At 41.2% G+C, this 21436-nt stretch overlaps 1 protein-coding gene across 1 annotated transcript in view; it reads left to right on the top strand.

The window, feature by feature from the left end:
* Positions 1 to 21436, top strand: part of SPOCK2 (SPARC (osteonectin), cwcv and kazal like domains proteoglycan 2) — a 49817-nt gene that overhangs the window by 20894 nt on the left and 7487 nt on the right. Inside the window, exons 2-6 of the mRNA XM_089670716.1 lie at positions 439 to 553; positions 2571 to 2685; positions 5632 to 5761; positions 15269 to 15391; positions 18215 to 18433. Of these exons, the coding sequence (XP_089526842.1) occupies positions 522 to 553; positions 2571 to 2685; positions 5632 to 5761; positions 15269 to 15391; positions 18215 to 18433 (619 nt within the window). The 5' untranslated portion in view covers positions 439 to 521. The remainder of the gene's footprint in view (positions 1 to 438; positions 554 to 2570; positions 2686 to 5631; positions 5762 to 15268; positions 15392 to 18214; positions 18434 to 21436) is intronic.

Below are 21436 nucleotides of genomic sequence, written 5' to 3'. Positions count from 1 at the left end.
TACATTTTGCACATAGTAACATATACAGAAAATTAAGCATGTATAATCAAAATCGAATGTGCACTGTATATGGTCCACATATGTTGCATGCCTGTTATTGTCTAAAGCTCAATTAACTCAAGGGATTTAACAAATCTACATATATATTGTATTTTGTAGCAGTCTGTAGATTTCTGGGGGAGCAGAATCATGTAGCCTGTTTTGAAATCCAATAAATATGCATATTCATTAATAAATCCTGTGAAATCTGTATTATTTAAGTGGGATTTATATTCATAATATATTACAGATAATATAAGAGGTCATATCACATTTTAGAGCAGACTATTGTATTACCTTTCAGAATAACCCACTGTTCCTTATTAATATTTATAAAGCTCTAGTAAAGTACATCATTATTGCTTTTATATTATTAAACTAAGGTTTTCCTTATCTTAGCCCTGGATACCACGAAGGACCCTTGCCAGAAAGTGAAATGCAGTCGACATAAGGTTTGCATAGCCCACGGCTACCAGAAAGCTATGTGTATAAGTCGCAAGAAGTTGGAACACAGGTAGTTAATAAATATATTTTAATGATATTATGTTATAAATCTTACCAAACATTCATTAACTTTTGTCCACTTTATTAACTTTTTAAAAGTAAAAATGGGCCTTGCAAAAAACAGTCAGACCAACACTGCCCACTCATGCAGCAAAGTAAATTAAATTTTTTATATTATTATTATTTTACAGGATTTATATAGCACCAACAGTTTGCTGAGCGCTTTACAATATAAAGGGAGACAATACAGCAATGATAGAGTTTGATACAAGAGGGTTAGGAGGGTCCTGCTCCTTGGAGCTTACAATCTAATACATTAACTGTATAATAAACTGATGTAAAGAGCCTCATCCCACATATCCATTTTGTAATTTGCAACCTGGTATTGAGACAATGTCAAAGTAGTATGGATGGTCCAGATAAGCCTTTCTCAACCACGGTGCCCAGATACCCTGGGGTGCCTTGTGGTTTCTTCAGAGGTGCCTTGGCAAAATGTCTAAAAATTGCCCAAAACATGTATACAAGCCAACGGGTGGAACAAGCCTGCCTTTTAGTTACACAAAGTCGCAGGTTTTCATTGCCCACCATTACGACCTTCTTGCCGTTGGTGTCCTGACAACCAATGGCATCATCAGTTGAGAAGGAGGATGTCAGTTGCCTGCACAGCAGTCTAGTTTGACCCTCTCCTGCCCCTCTCCATCAGTGCTGGGGTCTCATTAGCTCAGTGATGGAGAAAAATTGAGGGAGAAGGAAACCTTGGAATTCTACTCAGTACCAGTGTGCAAAAGTGTATTTGCTCTGGAAGAATAAATCACCTCTAGTGTTGGGTGTCCTACATGTGTAGATGTTGCTGTGTTATATAAAACTATTAGAATAGTTTTTCACATTTTAGAATGGGGTACCCTTTTAAAATTATGGACAGTCCCGAGGCACCCTTTATAATTATGGACAGTCTTGAGGTGCCTTGGGACTGTCTATAATTTTAAAGGGTGCCTTGATTGAAAAAAGGTTGAGAAACACTGGTCCAGATGATGTGATCTTCAATAAATTTGAGATCAGCAGTTTCCATATCTTAACCCTTTTGATTCCAGAGCCATTTTTGCACACGTTAAAATAATAATTTTGTGCCCAGAACATGTTAGCCCCCCAAACAGTATACAGTACATTTTCTGAAAGCAGAGACCATGAAGAATAAAATGGTGAAAGTTCAAATGTGTATGCCACATGATAATAGCTCATTGGTTTAACAAACGTGAATGTTCAGAAAAAAATACACAAACTTAATTAACAAATGAAATACATTATGAATATTTTGGTAAAATATAAAAGATGACGTCCTGCTGTGTAAAAAAGATACTCTACATGTCAAGCCTTAAAATCACCTGCGGTGGTGAGATACTTTGGTGCCCAAAATATTCTGTTGGTGATGCTTTAAAAGCTTTTAGAGGCATGAATTTAGAGTTAACAGTGAATAATGGGCCTGGAATTATTGATCAGACTGTGGTGTGCATACATGTCAATCAGATGGCTGTAGGCTCCAGTGTCTGTCTACATTCTGGCTGCTCCTGCACATTACAGACTCCAGACTTCTGTGGATCCCCTGCCCTTCATTTGCAGACTCAGGAGTCAGCCCCATAGAAATCTGTAGGGCTGTAATGCGTAGGCATGGTCATGACAGCTCTGGATATAAACAAATTCACGGCCTTTGGATTGACGAAAACATATATCTGTGGAGGGGGAGAGTGGGTTCGTTTAGGTCAGTGTATGGGGGCAAAAATGAGAAGTGCACAAATCCTGAAAATATTATTATCATTATTATTATATTATATAGCGCCAACGGTTTGCTCAGCACTTACAATATAACGGGAGACAATACAGCAACAATACAGTTCAATACAAGAGGGATAGGAGGACCCTGCTCCTTGGAGCTTACAATCTAGGAGGGATATAAAACACTCCATTCTAAATTTACTGTTCAATTGCCTATTATTATTTTTTTTTATTATTTGTTTGTATTTTCCTTGCAGAATTAAGCAACCCAGCTTGAAACTCCATGGGAGCAAAGACAACCTCTGTAAACCCTGTCATGTAACTCAGCCTGCATTGGTGTGTGGTTCTGATGGCCACACGTACACCTCTGTGGTAAGAAATAATTGTTGTGATAATGGCTAATACAGATTCAGCAAAATACTAAAAAAAAAGGGGGGGGATTTATACTGAGGGGCCCCAGAAGGAGTCGGCTTCACAGATCACAGTTATACGGGTGTAATACTATTGTTGGAGTGCAGAACTGCTTCAGGTTTTAAAGAAACCTGCGTGAGGAGTTGCCATTGCTAACTTGTTTTTGAAGGGGCTATCATGCTTATCTTTCTTTCAATCCTTGGTGTATTACTGACCTGGAACAAGCTAAGGGGTGTCTTTATAAAACATGGCAGAGCTATTTGTTCTGTGAAATTTGACCCAAAAAAATTCTAAAAAATGCTAGAAGCACAAATGTGGGAAAACGCTGCTAAACGCTAATGCAAAAATGCTAAAAAAAGCTGAAAAACTCACATTTGTAACGAGACTTTAAACAACTAACATTAACAATGTTATCAAACAGGGTGCATGAGGGCTTAAAAGAAGTCAGCAGTGGCAGCTCATATAATTCTATCTTTAGTGGTTGCCTTTTAAAGTATATTTAAATCATCAGCTTTTAAAACAACCCATTCCATTTAAAATAGAAATTAAAGGCAAAACATTGTAAAAAATATTATAAATACATCTTGTTTCCTTTGTTTATAAGGGATCACATTCTCAGCTGCATAAGAAGCTTAGGGAGCTGGCAGAGGAGAAACTGCAGAACACTGGTCTTCCCAGTGATTGGCTGTGTTGGGGGGGTGATCTTTGCAGGAGAAAAAGCTGAGTTGAGCACAGCCACAAAAATGACAACACTGTTCTATCTTGCCTAGTGTGGTCATTTTTTAATAGGAATGCAGAGGAACTGGCGGGAACACCAGCTATTTCACACAAAGGAAGCAATACAAATAGAACAGGATACTTTTTCATAGAAGTACATGGTACAGCCAGAACATATCAGGAATATGAAATGTTGGATTAACATATTCTTTAAGGAAACCTTTTATGAAAGAAACATGTAGGCTGTCATTGCTGAGCTCATCATAAAAATACTAGCTGAAGCTTCATTCCAAATCTGCGGATTCAGTTTTTTTCTTTTTGAGATACTAACAAGAAACGCATTGACACAAGTATAGCAGAAATTTCTGTTTAAGTGACTCAGAAAATATTAATACTTTAGAGTCATCATGACAGTCAAACAACCAACAGTGGCATAATTAGAACCTTCAGGGCCCCAGTGCAAGAAACTATAAAGGGCCCCCCTGATCTTCGGTGGGGGCCCTTCCCTCCGAGCCTGGTGGCGAAGCACCAGGGCCCGGTCACAAGTGCAACCTTTGTGACCCTGGTTGTTCTACCACTGGTGTCAGAAGTTTTTTTATTTTTTTTGGAGAGGGGGGTTAACCATTTTTTTGCAATTTTTTAAAAATTATTTTTATAAGCCCCATTGGGGGGCTTTGATGGAATATCAGGGGTCTAAACAGACCTCTGATGTTTCACCTTTGAGACAGAGAAAGGAGATTGAGGACACAGCCCTCAATCTCCATCTCTGTAGCCTCAGCTGCACTGAATGAATGGAGAAGAGAGCATAGGGGGAGAGGGACGAAGAGCACAGGGGTGGAGTGCATGGGGGTAGAGAGCAGGAGAAAGCCTGAGAGCACAGGGGCAGAGAGCATGGGGGATGGAGAGCAGGGGGAAGCTGGAGAGCATGGGGGCCGTAGAAAACAGGTGGAGGCGGGCGGAGAGCACAGGGGGTGGAGAGCATGGGGGAAGCCAGATTGCATGGGGACTGAAGAGCTCAGAGGGAGGGGGCAGAGAGCTTGGGGGCTGGAGATCATGGGTAACAGCAGAAAAATGCTGGATAGGAGCAATGGAAGGGCCAGCTGCATACAGAGGAACTATTCTCTCCATGTCCCTCCTGCAGCCGCTGAATGCCAGCTTCTTCTCCTCTCCCTTCCACCGGCATTCAGCAAAAGGAACATGCAGAGATCGATTTGTCTATATGCCACCCCCACCACTCCTCCTATCCAGGCATACAGAGGTGCCGCACGGACCCCGTGCAGTATGGGGCCTGGTCGCAATTGCAACCCTTGTTGGTGCGCCTTTGTTCAGAGTGAAGTCAGCAATGTCAGCCAACATGTTTCTCTACTTACAAGTTTTCTTTAATTTCTCACCTAAGCAGATCACAAATGCTGAGATCAGAACAGACTGCGGCCATTGGACACAATTGCGCTTGATAAAATTCATCAGAAATACTTTGTAAACTTGCACAGCACATTCCTGCTGTTCAAAGTATCAGTAGTTGCCAAGTGGACACAGGTTAGAATTGTTTAGGCATGCAACTGTATGAAGGGGAAGAGCCATAAACAGAATGAAGTTCTAGGTATTGTAGTTAGAAGAGCAGCTCATTACAATACTGTACCTTCTGTGTAGTAGTCTGGGCTGATATAGTTCAGAAGAACATAAGTGAGAAAGGATGGATCACTGCTTTCCTGCAAAGTTCGTACATAGTACGCAAAGGTTTTCTTTGAGAAACCATTTATCTGTCGCCATATCACCACACTCCTTCCTACTTTCCTAAGTGCGTATTTGATTATTGCAGTCATTTATACTAAAAGGGAACATTTTCATCCCCAGTGTTTCACAGAACACAAGAAAACATCACATCTGTCAACCCAACTGCTAAATAGCATCTTACAATGAGTTTACTGCCAAAGTCATGCTGGCATTTCTACAATCCTCCCTCTACGTCTACTCTTAGCAGTGTGTTAGATAACATCTGCGATAGAAAGTGCTACTATTCTGTAGGTCTGAGCAGCTCGGGAACAGCAAAAAGTGTTTCCAATTGCAGGTTGTGAAACAACAGAGGGTGTCATGCATTAGCTTACGTGAGAGTTACTGCAATCACGTACACGTAGCTGGTGCCAGGAATTAGCATAGCAACTCTCAGATCTTCCTTCTCTCATTTATTAGTGTAAACTGGAGCAGCAGGCATGCCTGAGCAGCAAACAGCTGACTGTGAAGTGCCAAGGTTCTTGTCCATGTCCAACAGAGAACTCTCCAACCACGACCACCACCACCACTACAGACACCAACAAACAGGGTAAGCTTGCAAACTGTTGAATGTATTTAAAGTCCAACTCCAAGAATTACAAAAAAACTACCCTTGGAGTGGAGCCTCTGCAAACTGCATGGATTAAATGCTCTAGGGCAGGGGTGTCAAACTGGCGGCCCTCCAGCTGTTGCAAAACTACAAGTCCCATCATGCCTCTGCCTTTGGGATTCATGCCTGTAACTGTCAATCTTGCAATGCCTCGTACGGCTTGTAGTTTGGCAACAGTTGGAGGGCCACCAGTTTGACACCCGATGCTCTAGGGGATGAGGAAGTGCAATACTTACTTTACCCCTCACTCCTGCAGGCTCTGGTGCTTTCCTCCACTTTGGTCCCCTGCTCTCCTCACATAAAATGCAGGGTCACTGGCCTTGCATTGTAATTGATTACTTCATTGTATGATTGCTGCCCAGAACATCTTATAGAGGAGGCTTCAGGGGATCAGTCACATACAGTGGGGATCGAAAGTTTGGGCACCCCAGCTAAACATTTGTATTAATGTGCATAAAGGAGCCAAGGAAAGATGGAAAAATCTCCAAAAGGCATCAAATTACAGATTAGACATTCTTATAATATGTCAACAAAAGTTAGATTTTATTTCCACCATCTACACTTTCAAAATAATAGAAAACAAAAAAATTGCGTCTGCAAAAGTTTGGGCACCCTAAACTTTCGATCCCCACTGTAGATAGAGGGACTCTGCTAGAGCAAGAGGAAGGGAACATTTTACTCCCTATTGCTTAGCCATTAGAGTTAACAAGCATTTAATTCTTGCAATGCAGGGGCCCTACTGCAAGATTAATGTTTGTGGAATTGCTGCAGTTGGGATAGCATCCTCCCTAGCACCGCAGGAGACGGAAGTGCTTTAGCATGCAAAACATTGCAATAGCACTGTTGTAAAAGGAGACGTTAATGGTTTTGGGTCAGTTTAATTTTATTTCTTAGATTTATACATTTTTAAACTGATGTATTTTTATTGATATAAAATCTTTCTTTTGCAAGTAAATATTTAATACTGAAAGCACCGATGACACAGGAGTCAGAGCACACTGTGGGTTTTGTAAAGAGGGAGTCGAGCAGAAACTGAATTTAGACTCCTCCTGTCTAATTGAAATCTCAGAAGGAGCACCCTGTACACAGCTAGGAGAGGGATGGTGGGGGGGGATCAGGTCAGTTCTCTGGTTCATTTAGTTGTGTATGTACATTTTAGCATGAGCTATTTAATAATCTCTGTAAACAGGCTTTTTTGAGCAAAAGAGATAAGGATACCATTTTAGTCTCATCTGACCATAACACTTTTTCCATGTGGCCTCAGAATCTTCAGGGTGTATTTTGGCAAAGCTCAGTCCTGACTGCATGTAGACTTTTTTGAGGAGTTTCTTTTTTCTTTCAACCTTCCCATACAAGCCATATTTGTGGAGAATTTATGATGTAGTTGTCATATGCTCACATGCCCTCACTGGCATGGTTTCCAGCAACCAAATTGAAAATGTGCATAACTGGGAAAGGGAAGACATAGGGAGAGCTGCCAGTGAATTACATAGGGATAGATTAGTGTTGTTCTTATGTGCTGACTTGTGTCCTGTAGTGTCCTTACAGCCTCTTCACGTGCTTTGTCTACAGTCATACCAGTTTGCATGTGTTTTTAAAAGTGGCTACATGTACATTTTCACAGGGCATATTTCCTAATTATTGCTGGCTGCAATATTTTTAAAAGCTCATTTTTTAAAAAAACAATTTAATCCTTCTGGGCAATGCGGAAGAAGAATAATGCAGAAGCTTGTTATTTCCTTTGGGAAAACATGTTACAGAGTTGTTTGCAGGCAGGAGATTGTAGGAGACAGGGGTGGAGTGTTGTCACCCTATAACAAAAAGTGCCAAACAAGTATCTTTATATTACTATCGCCAGCTGTCAAAGCTTTTAAGAGATTTTAGTGGTTGTGTGTAGCAGATCAGCAGTAAAGCATTAGTGATAGTTGTGGTTCTATTAGCATATAGTCTCTCCATCTCTCTACAGCATGCTTTCTTCAACGACTGGAAAGTATTGCCAGAACTCGCCTGGTTTATATAGCACTTACAGGATAAAGCCCTGCCCAATCGGTCAGTCAAGCACACTGTTAAGCTGTGCTCAGGCCAACACCCTCAGTTGACTTTTCAGTCCTTTATTTGTCTTCATGACTGCCATTAAATCATCCCAAATTGGGGATTTTCTGATACCTTTATGTATTTATTTTAGCCACCATAAGAAAATGTGGCAGAGATTCTTTGCACAAAATCCTAAGAGAGGATCATATTGGGCTCTCTCTTGAATGGTGCAGTAGATTGCCCAAATTTCCATTCCATTTGTATGAAGGAGGGTGAAAAGTCCCTTTTGGAGACCTTTGCAAAAAAAAGTCTTCCTCCTTAGTCCTAGCCCCCCAACAATTCTCCTCCTCCTAACCACCATCATAATTTAATTCCTCCATTTGCTTCAGCCTGCTCTTTCCATTGTGTTGCTGAACAATGGGAAATCTGTGGCCACAGAATTTCTCCCTGCAGCTATGCTCCCAGTGAAGGGATACAGCCAGCATCAGGAATGTGGCAAACAGTTTCTCTGCAGAGGGTAACATTTTAGGCTTTCTCTTGGATAGTGGTAGTAGTTCCCCCAAGATTCTCCTTGGATGGAGGCATTGAAACATCCCCCTTGAAGTCTCTCACCAACTTCCTTGTCCTCCTCACCACCACTCCTCCAACCTTCCTCCTTAGTTTCCTGCTACCTCATAGCATTTGACAGGGTGGTGGATGGAAGGAATGCCGTTCTGTGCTGGAGGGTGGCATATGGACCTCTGGGTAAAATAATGATGGCTGAGTACCTGACCAATATTATGGTGTAGTACAGGCCACAAAAAAGGCAAAAGGCATATATGGGATGTTTGGCAAAGCTGGGGTGAAGACGTTGGGCATTGGAGTGTTTTGGGGATTTTTTTTTCTTTTGCAGCTGCACTGCAGCAGTCTGTGGGCTGACCCTGAGGATAACACCAAAACAAATCCAACGACTTCTCAAAGCCAGTGGATGGAGATATTCCAGGATTAGCAGAGGAGGAGAAAAAATGGAGCAGAGCAACACTAGAAAGATAAATGGCTTATGGCTGTTCTGTACCTAGAAAGATAAATGGCTTATGGCTGTTCTTCTGAGGAGGAAGAGGAAAGGGCACATGAGCAGCCAGGGGCGTATTTACCACAAGGCAAACAAGGCAATTTCCTAGGGTGACATTTTTCAGCGGGGCAGCACTGGCCCCTGGAAGAAGGGACACTTGCGGCATGGGGACCAGGGGGGAGCCGAGAGAGGCTGCGGACTGCTTGATGGTGTATTCAAAGCCCGACTCTCATTCCCAGGGATGTCCAGAGCTGTAAAGGTGAGTGGCTTCCTTTCCAGATGGGGGGGGGCAGGGGTGTTGTTGGTCAATGTCAGGTGCGGGGGGGGGGGTTGGGTCCAATTTTTGTGTTGCCTAGGGCAGCACAAAACCTAAATACACCACTGTGAGCAGCACAGTAAAAAAAAAACAATTGTCTGACCTGTTCTCTTGAGGAAGAGGAATAAAATGGCACATTAACAGCCCTAAAAAGGGGTCCACTTTGCCCCTTGAGGCGGAGGAAGAAAAGGGCACATACGCAGGTCCAAACTAAATGGCTGCTATGCAACCTTGAGGAGGAGAAGAAAAAGGGACAGGAACTTTTTATTAGATTATATTTGAGGGGTTGCAGCACAAAGAACTTGGCCAAATAAAAATAAGTAGGAGGATGAAGAAAAAGGGTGCAATAGCCAGCCAAAATAACTAGTATACGCCATTGAGGAGGAGAAAGAGGAAAAGGTTGCATTAGCAGCACTCTAATAGAAAAGGTGTCCCTGGGGAGGAGTATTGTGTGCTCTTTGATGATGATTTGTCTCAGTGAGGTGCCCTCCCACTTTTACCATAGCTGTAATGCTGAAGATAGATGTTGTAGGCCACAAAGATGCTGTTGGCAACAGATACGTTAATTTAGGCCCAAACTGCAGATCTCTTTCTATTTGTCTCCTGTTCCAGTGTTTGTGGACTGTGCCTTGACTTTAGAAAGTTTCTACCAAACACAAACCTGAAGTTTATTTTTTAAACATTGTGGGAATAATTGGGGATATGGGATGGGGTTTGGGGAATATGGAGTTGTGGTTTTGAAGTGTTTTTGTGACCTCTGTTAGAACATTTTATACCTTATGCAGTGTACTACTGCAACAAAAAATTCACAACCTATACTACAAGAGTTCTTCAAAAAGTTTCTGCACTTTTTTTTAACTCTGTTTATTAAGAATAGTGTTTACAAACTGTTTATTGAGCAAGAAACAAATATAGAGTTACATATGACATGAATATAATCAAAGTTACAGAGAAATTCAAATGAATGGACCAAGAGAATGGAGAAAAACATCTAACAAGAAGCACATAATAAGTTGGCTAGACAAGATGGAATAATTAGAGTACAAATAAATATATGTTAGTCCAACAATACTGTATATGACGATAAAGTTTCCAGTCATCCCATTTACGGTTAAACAGATGCATTTTATCTTGCAAGGTATAATGTATACGTTCCATAAGCATAACCATATCAATTCTCCACAATACAGAGGACAAGGAGACTACTGCAGACTTCCCATATAGAGCTATTGCCCAAATAGTGGATACATATATAGTGTGAATCAATCTTGTTCTACCAGCTGAGACACCTGGTATGGGAGAGCCTAGCAGACTTGTCTGCATAGATAGATCAACATATGATCCCACCAATGCTGAGGCAATCTCTGAAATTTTTCTCCATACAATGGAAAGATGGGTGCACTCCCAAAATATATCTTTGATGGTGCCAATGAAATTGCAACCACGTAAAAATGGACCTGAGACTCCAGGAAAGATAGCATGAAGTCTGGAAGAGGTATAGTACCATCTGGTTAGTACTTTGAAGGCTGTTACCCATACTCCGAGAGATTTAGTGCTCTTGCATATATTATCCAGCATGGTGTCCCACTCCTCTGCAGAAAAATCTATATTACAGTCTGTTTCCCATATAGTTCTGTAAAGGGGTGAGGCAGCATAATAGGTCTCTAAGAAAGAGCGGCATAGGTCTGATATAAGGCCTTGCCTCTGGGTGAGTCATGGCAGATACGCTAAAAAAATGTAATAGGAGCGGATGGGGAAAGGTCATGTTGTGAGGCAAAAAAGTGGTTTATTTGTAGGTAATGATAGAACTCTGGATTTGGAGTGTTATATTGGGCCTGCAATTGGATAAAGGAGATAAATGCACCCCCCTGTTTGAAAATCTGCTATTTTAATAAGGGATTTATCATACCACCATTGGTAATCGATCGGTAAAGAAAAAGCAGGGGCAAAATTTGGGTTACCGAAGTAGGAGGACCCCAAAGGCGGGGATAGGGGATACCAAACCCAGTTTAGTTTTATAATATGACCAAAGGGTCAAGGAGTATGAAACTATAGTGTTATAAGGAGAAACCAAACGTGGGGCTTCAAAGCGAACCCAAGGGACTTTAGAATTAACTGTAGTCCATTGGGCTATCTGGGAGAGATGAGCGGACAAAAAGTAGAGCTAGAAAGTAGAGCTAGAAACTTTAGGAGTGAGTTGGATCTTGTCATATGACCACTGAAATGGGAAGGATCTACGAAGGGATTCACTTAGGGTCTTTGGGATATTAATCGGTAAGGCAATAGATTTAGATAAGTTTACTGCGAGACCCGACAGGGATTCAAAATTGGTAAGTGACTGAAAAAGATTTGGTACTGAAATCAGTGGGTTAGTTACAAAAGCATAACATTATCAGCATACATCCATAATTTGAATTGTAAGGCAATGAGCGAATAAGCAGATATATCTGAGTGTAGTCTAATGGCTGTGGCCAAGGGCTCTAAAATTAAGGCAAATAATAAGGGCGAGAGTAGGCAACCCTGTCGAGTGCCCCTGTCCAAAGTGAAAAAATCTGAGTTACAACCTCAAAGTCTTACTTTTGTTTGAGAAGAATTATATAATGTATACCGGACACAAATTCCTCTTTAGAGCTCATGTGTTGCAAAAGCGAAAAGAGGTAAGGCCAAAGAACTCTGTCAAAGGCCTTGTTAATATCAAAGCTCAGTAGCAATACTTCTTTGGAATGTAAATTAGAATCCTGCATAATTATCATGGTAAGTCTTATATTGTCAGTGATAAGCCTATTGGAAATGAATCCTGATTGGTCAGGAGAAACCAAAGAAGAAATTATGGAGGCCAATCTATCAGCCTATGGCTAAATACCTTTAAATCTTTATTTGTGGCTCAGATAGGTCTATAGTTTTATGGTAATAAATGATCTTTCAGTGGTGTTGGCAAAAGAGACATGTTGGCTAAAATAATTTGTGTCTGGGAATTTATTGCCCTGTAGGACCTAGTTGAACATCTCTACCATATATGGGGAAAGGAGAGGTGCATAGTGCTTATGTTAGCTGGCTGAGAAACCATCAGGGCCCAGGGCTGTAGACTGCTTTAGAGAGTTAATGACTCGAAGGACCTCATCTTGAGTGCAAGGAGCATTGAGGGCGGAAATCTGTGAAGGAGATAGTAAGGGGAGAGGTATTGAGCCAAAAAATGACTGGGAGACAGGTGGAGGGACAGAAGAGGAAGGGGCAAGTAACGTTGAGTAGAATTTTTTAAACATATCTACAACCTCATGTGGTAATGAGGTAATATTGCCTCTCTCGTTGCATAATTTATATACACGAGGGGGATGCAAGGTGTGATTAAGTTTACAGGCAAACATGGCCGAAGCTGAATTGCTGTGTAGAAGAAAATTAGCCTTTGACCAACAAAGTGCTCTTTCAGTCCTATGGGACAGTAATGTATTCAACTCAAATCTTTACATGTTTATTAAGAATTTCAAAAACAACGTGACAACTCTTATACTAAACTGCAAGGTCAGCCGGCTTGCCAGACAAACTAGTCACAGGGAACCCTCAGACATAACCAATTACTACTGCTCCCACCCTCACTGTTCCCAATGCAAAAATAGAAGTGCAGAAACGTTTTGAAGACCCGTTGTATGAAACTGATGTGCTACTGGTCAATTTATACATTCTTTGTAAAAGTAAATTTTCTTATAGCTTTTTGTTGCTGCTACTTTCACTGTTTCATTTAGGTCTATTAGCCCTGGATAAATAAAAGTGTTTTATCCAAAATTACCTTAAAAAAACAACCTTGATTTGTCAAATTGTAATGAATCTGATTAGGGTGCTGCTGTTAATATAACAACAAGCAATAATGTAAAAGCAAAATAACATCTACTACTTAGAGTACGTCACAGCAGAATACAGAGTAACTGACACTGCCTGTGGAATTGTACTGTTCTGTAACACCACATATAGCTTAAAAGCATCTCTTGAACATGTAATTATAAGAATCGGTGTTGGTGTTTTTCCAGTGCCATCCTCAAAGTTGCATAAAAAAAGGGAACCCACTCCTCACGGTATTGTATTTTTAACTATTTTTTTTACATTGGTACCTTTTCTATAGACCAATGCCCAGCTCCCCAGGCCCTTTGACAATCTGATTGCTATTAGCCTTGAAAATGCTCAGAAGTGATTTCCAGGATTTGTCCCCTATAGACTTCAATGGGGTTTGCAATTGCAGATTTTATGAAGGTTTCAATAAACATCCTGCAAATGAACCCCAGTCAAAGCAGCCATTAATTAGAGTTTTCAGGTTTCTGTATGTTTTCTGTAAAATGTGTAAAAACCCCTGGGTATGCTGCATAATTATTGCAAGAACATTATAGAAGAGGAAGTCGTATACCCTATACAAGGGTCTACAAAAAAAATCATTAACAAGTACAATTTTGAGTAATTAATAACTGTAGTGAAATACATATTAATAGAATATTGTGTTTGAAAAGTCATTGGTGAACTACTATCTTCTCTGATAAGTAATTATCTTAGCTGAATAACACAGTTCATTGTGCACAATACCATACCAGCCAACAGGAATCAATGATAAATGACCATACTAAACTGCAGAAAGTTGTATGTATTGATTGCCATGGGTGACTGAACAGTTTGCTCTTCACTGCTACTTAATAGGACCTTTGTGGATTCATTTTTAAAGGGAGCCCGTCACTGCTGTTCTTTTTTTTTTATTATTTTATTTTATTCACCATACTATTAAAGTAAATGTGATCCAGGTTTCTTTAAATCTTCTGCTTGGAAAGGGGGAGAGAAACCTTACACATTTGGACTTATTCATTACAGATGTTAAGAATCTTTGCCCAATAACTTTTGTAAATATTCACTACAATTATCCAATCATATAAAAAGCAAATACCACTTTGCTTATTTCATCTGCACATGATGTTGGTATTCAAAAGGAACAGGGATTTGCTTTTCAGCAGATGCCTGCCACTGTCATTTGCACCGCTGCTGGTTGCCAGTGCAAATGTAGCCAAAAAAAAGATACCCAGAAATATCATAGCTTTGTCTGATCACAACGGCCTGCCATTGTGAAAGCTACTGTATATATATGTGTATATATATATATATATATATATATATATATATATATATGTATGTTAACATATTTATACCTGTCCACGGCATTTAGTATTTTTAAAGTGAAGAGTCTCTTTAAAACTCAAACAAATTTAGTTCCCAGTGGCCATACTGAAAACTGCAGTTTTATTTGGCTGAATTTCTTTTTGGATGGGTAGAACACTCAGAGGCTTGTAAAGCAGACATTTAGGTTATAGAAAGCTGAAATCTTATGTGGACCATTAGCTTTTTAACAAACAAAATTCAGAGGCAAGTAAGTGGCTACATTTATTTATTACTCAGTTCTGTGACGTCCATTTAATTCTCCATTAAGTAAAACTTGGATCCTCTATTAATAATGCTAATACATTTTTCAGTTTCTGCAAGAAAGTAAAAAACCTGTGTGCAGGCAGTAGCCCCCCAGCTCCCTATTATCTGAGCCCCATCTTGATCCAGTGATGTGCATGGGAGCCTCAGCTCTCTCAGAAATCTCCCTCCTCATTGGCTGAGACATTGCTCCCACTGCTATCAATCACAGGCAGTGAGCCAATAAGGAGAGAGAGGGAGTGGGTCAGACCGTGGCTCTGTGTGTGAATGAACACGCAGAGCAGCTGCTCAGGGGTAAGTCTGCTTGGGTGCCCCCATAGCAAGCTGCTTGCTCTGGGGGCAGTCTGCAGGAGGGAAGGGCCAGGAACGCCGGGGGGCCCAAAAGATGACAATCAAGGCTGCTATATGCTAACCACTGCACGAAGCAGGTGAGTATGACATGTTTGTTATTTTAAGTGCTTGGATCCTAAATGCAGAAAAAAGACTGTCTAGTTAGGACAAAGTATAGTAGAACATAAGCAATGTAAATGGTTGGATTGCTAAAATAGAATAATAGCTCTTGGTTCCCTTTTAATTATTGATATTGTTTTTATTATAGGAGAGACATGTACTGGGCAGGACCTGGCGGACCTTGGAGACCGTTTACGGGATTGGTTTCAGCTGCTTCATGAGAACTCCAAGCAGAACAGTACAGCAGCTGCAGGAGTGAAACAAGTGAATGGTAATGCACTCACCCTGTACAGCTCATACCATTTTAATTACTGCAGAAAATATTTGAAATTAGACTCTTTCAAAATGGTCCATAAGTATATATATATATATATATATATATATATATATAGTTAAAGATGTTTTATATAGTTATAGCTGCATTCTAGAAAAATAAAAAAGACAATGCAGTTTTTCATCCCTTCAAAAACAATTAAATTAGTATTATACACAAAATATGAGTATGTCATATCAGCACATGTTACCCCTACTAGTGATAGAAGAGGGGCAGCACCAGAAGCTAATCAGGCGGTCACACTGCACATTTGTTGGCAGGGAACACAGACAGTAGATTTGATGACATGTAATTGTGTTTCTCCTTCTCTTTTACTCAGTGAGGTAGCAGGCAGGGAAGTGACACCATCATGTTCCTTATCTCTGAGAGAGAAATTGGTGTCACTCTCCTAGTATAGGGGTGCTAATCACAAACATGGCTGGACACAATTACAAATCCTTTGACAGATAAGACAGTTTACAAATGTGGTTTTCTTGCGATTTGCCTGGAATTCAGGTCCATTTTTTCTGAAAATCAGGAAATGTATGTAAAACATTTACTAAAAATAAATCTGAAATAAAAGTTGCAAAAAATCTATATACTGATTTCAGAATGCTGGAAATGCATTTGGCCAGCAATACAGGTTTTTCCAATTAAAAAAAATTTAATTGTTCTCAGTAGATACTGTATCTGTGAACCTTATCATGACAAATAGTGGGGAAAGGGTTTATTTACTGAAGCTGGTTCACTTAGAATCTGGTTCAGCTGTGCATGGTAGCCAATCAGCTTCTAACCTCAGCTTATTCAGTTAAGCTTTAGCAATAAAACCTGTAAATGTATTGGCAATTTACAGAATGCTAATTGAGTAAATCATGATTCTTTCGACCCTGCGCAGCCAATTTCTGCAAACTGTAGAATACGAAATACTATGATTCAGGCATACTGATTGGGAGGATCCCAAGAATTGTTTGATGTTCTATGGATTCTGCACATATGCAAATGCCATGGCAGTAGTACTAAGAGATATACAAATAATATTACAGTGCCAAAGCTGATACCAATGAATGCTTTGTGCTTCCACCATAGAATAGCAAAGTTATTTTAACTGAGTAGCATAAAGTTCTATTAGAGTCACCCAATGCATGGCAATTACACTCACAAATGCATTCTATGTAATGCCAGCCAAGTGATTATACCAGTTTCTTGGATGAATGTGATATATAGTTTTTATGTCTTCATAGAGACAGTGATACAGTGTTCCAGTCTCCATTAATGAACATGGAGCAGGCACGTGTATTAGCAATCCAAAGATTCAGATGAAGCATCTGGTCATGAATCTAGGAGCAGTTTGAAAGAAACTTGGGCCAATAATTTATTGGAGCACTTCACATTCCAAAGAGCTTGATCGGTACTTTGGAGAAATGATTCATTGCTTAATTAGCATCTCGTTAGTAAAGCAAAACATTTTAGAAGTTAATTATCAGAATCTCTTGGCATGACATAGGGACAATAGTACCACCGAGTGATATTGATAAACAGTTTGACATGGGGCTGACCAGAAATTAGGCACACGTCTGCTCCATCAAAATGTGGCATTCCACAGATGTTGTGAGACTCAGCAAGTGTCGGCGTAACTGCTAAGCCCAGGAAATATGATAATCTTGTGAAGATTGGGGCCATTAAGTAAACAGGACAATGAGTACTCTGTCATTTTATTTTATGTAATACGTATACTCATTTGACCCCTCTTACCTTAAGCACAAGGTAATGTACTCTGCTGGAAATAAAATAGCCCTCTTTTGAATCAGATCTTAGTATAAGTGGATTTAGCCTGAAGTGATTAATCAGAATGAATGCTCATTAGGCACAAGTAGCTAAACCTAGAATAAATTTTGATTCCCTGCAACTGTATTGGATTGTGCACAGTACATGTTGAACTGTTTTGTTTTATTCATAATTAACCAGTTAAATAACTCCTTAGGCTGTTTTTGGTCTGATCCTTGTTTGTCAAAGCTTTTATTATGGCACGGTCTAATTTCCAGAACATTCTCCTGAGAAATATAAATTAAACAATGGATTGAACAAATACAAATTTTATAGTTTGGTTTAAAGAGAACCTGTAAAAAAAACCTTAGTTGTCTGACTGTCAGGCTGACACTAGAGTTGCTGATCTTGAATAAGTGTAGACATCTACTGCATGTGTGTACTGGCTTTGAAGTGTGGAAGCCAGATACATCCTAGCATTTTCAGAAGGACGTCAGCGAAGGTAAACCCATATTTCTTTAATGGAAGGTGTATGTTAAAGAGGATACCTGTAAAACTAGTTTACACCTAAAAAAGCACAACTGATAATATCTTCTCTTTGAAACAGATTCCACCACAACTCCGGCTAGCTCAATTAATCTATAAACAGAATAAACATATAAATGGACTTGTCACCAAAATAATGGTCCACTCAAGAGGTCTACTTCCTTATACTGTAGATAGTGTAGTGCAGTGCAGCTGGTGGGAAATGAATAGCCAAGAACCACTTCCAAGTTGCTAGCAAAGGAGATGACATCAGACAAGAAGAAAATAAAAGCTGCAACCTTTATCAAAGCTTAGAGTGACTTGTATAAAACACATGCATGTGCTTCCAAGTAGGGAAAAGTATATACATAAAAATAAATTATGTACAAAATCTCTTTTTTTAAAGGCTTACAATTTATTTTATAATAAAAGAGATGATAGGTCCACATGTTGTTTAGGAAATGCTAGTAACTACGGATGTTATTTATACAGTGTTAGACAAGACCTTAGTGGCCAGCTGCAAAGACTCAATAGGCTGGATGTTCTCCAAGTTGGACTCCAACAATGACCTCTTTTTGGACCAAGCTGAGCTGGCAGCCATCAACCTTGACAAGTATGAGATCTGCATCCGGCCCTTCTTCAACTCCTGTGACACTTACAAAGATGGGCGAGTGTCCACTGCTGAGTGGTGCTTCTGTTTCTGGAGAGAAAGTAAGTAGATGGATTATTATATTACTGGAATTCTTAAGTATACCAATGCTTAAAAGAGCTATTAAAATTATGGTATATATTTGAAAAGTATGCACATATATATAAATGCAACTGAAGCAGTTAAAATTATAATGAGCAGTTAAGGCTCATTTACATCAGTGGATGACTCTACAGTCACTCTGAAAAATTATCTATGGCAGACCACTTTTCCTGAAGTGGTTTAGAGCCAATTTACAGGCATACGGGAAGCTATACCGTCACCTCTCGAGTGGCAGTTTTTTTCCTTTCAATCTCAGTGGTGATTTAAATTGAAGTACTACTTCATCACCACTGCCATAGCCGTGTTTGGCACGTGGCCCCATTGACTTTAGTGGGCAACTTTGACAGGAAGTCTGACATGCTGAGTTAAAAAAAATTTTTGTTGAAAAATATACTTTATTTTTTACATAAGTATAAAAAACCAAGATACTTTAGTTGGGGTACATTCCACCTTGTACTGCGACGCAGTGCATAAATACACCACATACAGTTCCAATCATACAATACATTCATTCAGTAGTATGATGCCTAACATGGTGTGTGGGGCAAAAAAGTTCCCCAAACCATCACATCATGCATGACGCCGCTTACCCCGAGACTGTTTGTGGCCCCCTAAGGTTCTACCAGAGTAACCTGGCAAATGTGTAGTGCCTGGGTTAAACCCCTGTCCCACACATCCTACATGGCACCGCAACATAACAATACCGTGCAAAACATTATTAAAAAAACAATTCAAATAAGAATTGGGTGTTTTGGGGGGTAGGAAGGAGGGCAGAGGGAGGGAAAACAGAGTTCACAGGCCCGAAGCTTTATTGAAAGGACAAAGACACGCAAGAGAGAGCAGGGGGGAGGAGAGACCCTCAGACGTCCTCTTACTCCTTAAAGTCCATCAAGTTATAGTCTCTGAGCAGACTGTGAACCAGTGTGCGACAGTCCTCAATAAAATCCTTCCTGGCGCACCATAAAGTGTCCTTGAAACAACACAGCACCTGCCAGGCGCCGTCAATGTCCTCCAGGGTAAGAGTCCCACAGAAAAGTCAGTTCAACACACCAAAGTGTATGATGGCTGCCTGTGGCACAAAGTGCTTGAGTTCTGGTACCAAGGCCCTCAACAGGTCCTGAGCAAAAGAGCACTCCCAGAAAACGTGCTGAGCAGTTTCCTCCTGGATGATGCAAAAAGGGCAGTGCCTGTATTTGCTCAGGTACCTGGCATGCATAAATTCCTTGAGTGGCAACCCCCCTTGGATCGCCATCCATGCCAGGTCCTTGTGCCTGTTGGTGAGTCTCTTTGAAGAAACATTCCTCCAGACCACCTTGCAAGTGGCTGAAGGCAGGCCTGGAACTGACTCCAAAATGTCCTTTGCTCTGATCAGCTTGTAGATAGTCTTTGGTTTCCACAAGTCGGGCTTGACTCCATGTAGCCCCTGCTCCTTGATAGACTTAAAAGTGTCCAAGTAATACCAAGGAGTGTCCCAGTTGTAGGGGATGGAAATGTTCCATTTGTCCCATCCAAGGGACCTCCAGAGGGGCAAAAGGAAAAAATGTGACATGGAGTTTCCACCAGAGTCCATGCTCCGGTTCAGCAAAGTCTTGCGGATGCAGTTGCAGGCAAAGGACACCCTCAGTTGAGTGGCAATGTCAGGCATGCCCTTAACGCCCTTGAGGAGCTTCTTGAGCATGACTGCCTGCTTCACTCAGGCCTGGGTGAGGTACTGCAACACAGGGAGAATCTCGCTACGGAGTACCAGTGTCTTCCCTTCGATGATAAGTTCTCTGAGGCTCTGAAGTCCAAACTTTTGCTTCATCTTCGATACTCTATCCTCCCAAGACTTCAGGGCTGCACCCTCAGCACCAAACCAGACTCCCAAAATTTTGATGAAGTCTGTCTTGACACTGAAAGGGATTGATGCAGAAGAAGGCAGGAATCACTTTCCGAAGAGCATGACTCCTGACTTCAGACAGTTGACTTTTGCCCCTGAAGCTTGGCCAAAGTCTTCGCAGGTCTGGACGAGCAGGTCGATGGAGCACTGATCAGCACAGAACACCTTTACGTTGTCCATATAGAGTGAGCACTTCACTTCCCTTCTGTCTGGTCCTGGTGTGGTGATTCCTCTGATCTTGTAGGCCTCCCTGAGTTCCTCCAGCAGTTCCTAATTTTCCAGCAGGGTACAATTCAGCTTCCAGGCGCCTTGGCTGGGGTGAATCTCTCGCCCAGGTCACTTCGAAGGTGAAAGGTCCTGTGGTCAGAGAAAAAGCAGGGGGCCATGGAGAACCCCCCATGCCTGACTGCCCGGGAGGTGAGTACAACGTCAATCCTGGAATGCACAGACCCATCAGGGCAGCTCCACGAATAGTTCACGGAGCTGTGCCCCAAAGATCCCACAGCATCCTGCAAGGAAACCTCCATAATCATCTCCCTGAGCTGCCTGGGGGTGGAATCGAGTTTAGCGTACATGCTGGAGCCAATCACCGCCAATCACTACAGTTCTGGTTCTGACGAGTTGGGCCCGCAGGGTGTGGAAAAGCTCCAGCCGCGCACACTCTTCATTGGGGAGGTGTACACGCTGATGAGTCTGACTAGCTCTCCCTCCCACAAGCCGGCTATGATCAAGAGACGGCCACAGACGAGCTCGTGGACAGAGTCTACCATGAGATGACGTCCCCTGACAAGAATGGCTACTCTTGCAGACTTACAATTGCCACCCCCAGACCAGTAGGAGGGACCTTGGGTCCACTGGGAGGACAAATGAGTGTACCTCCTAAAGGAGGGCAGAGCGCATTCCTGGAGCATGTAGATGTCATTTTGCTGGGAAAAAAGGTCAGCACAGCCTGCCTCTAGACACATGCTTGATGCTCCTCACATTATTGGAAAAGATAGAGATCTCGGCCATCATGAAAAGGAGATAAAGGGACTAGTTAGCATGGGCTGTACTTACCTCCCCTGGAGAAGGGGAGGCTCCTCCT

This window comes from Staurois parvus, unplaced genomic scaffold (assembly GCF_062004578.1).
Source record: "Staurois parvus isolate SC_StPar_1 unplaced genomic scaffold, SC_StPar_1.0 ptg000094l, whole genome shotgun sequence".
Lineage (NCBI taxonomy): Eukaryota > Metazoa > Chordata > Amphibia > Anura > Ranidae > Staurois > Staurois parvus.
Note: the sequence above shows the minus strand (reverse complement) of the source record. Positions and strands in the feature narration are given on the sequence as shown.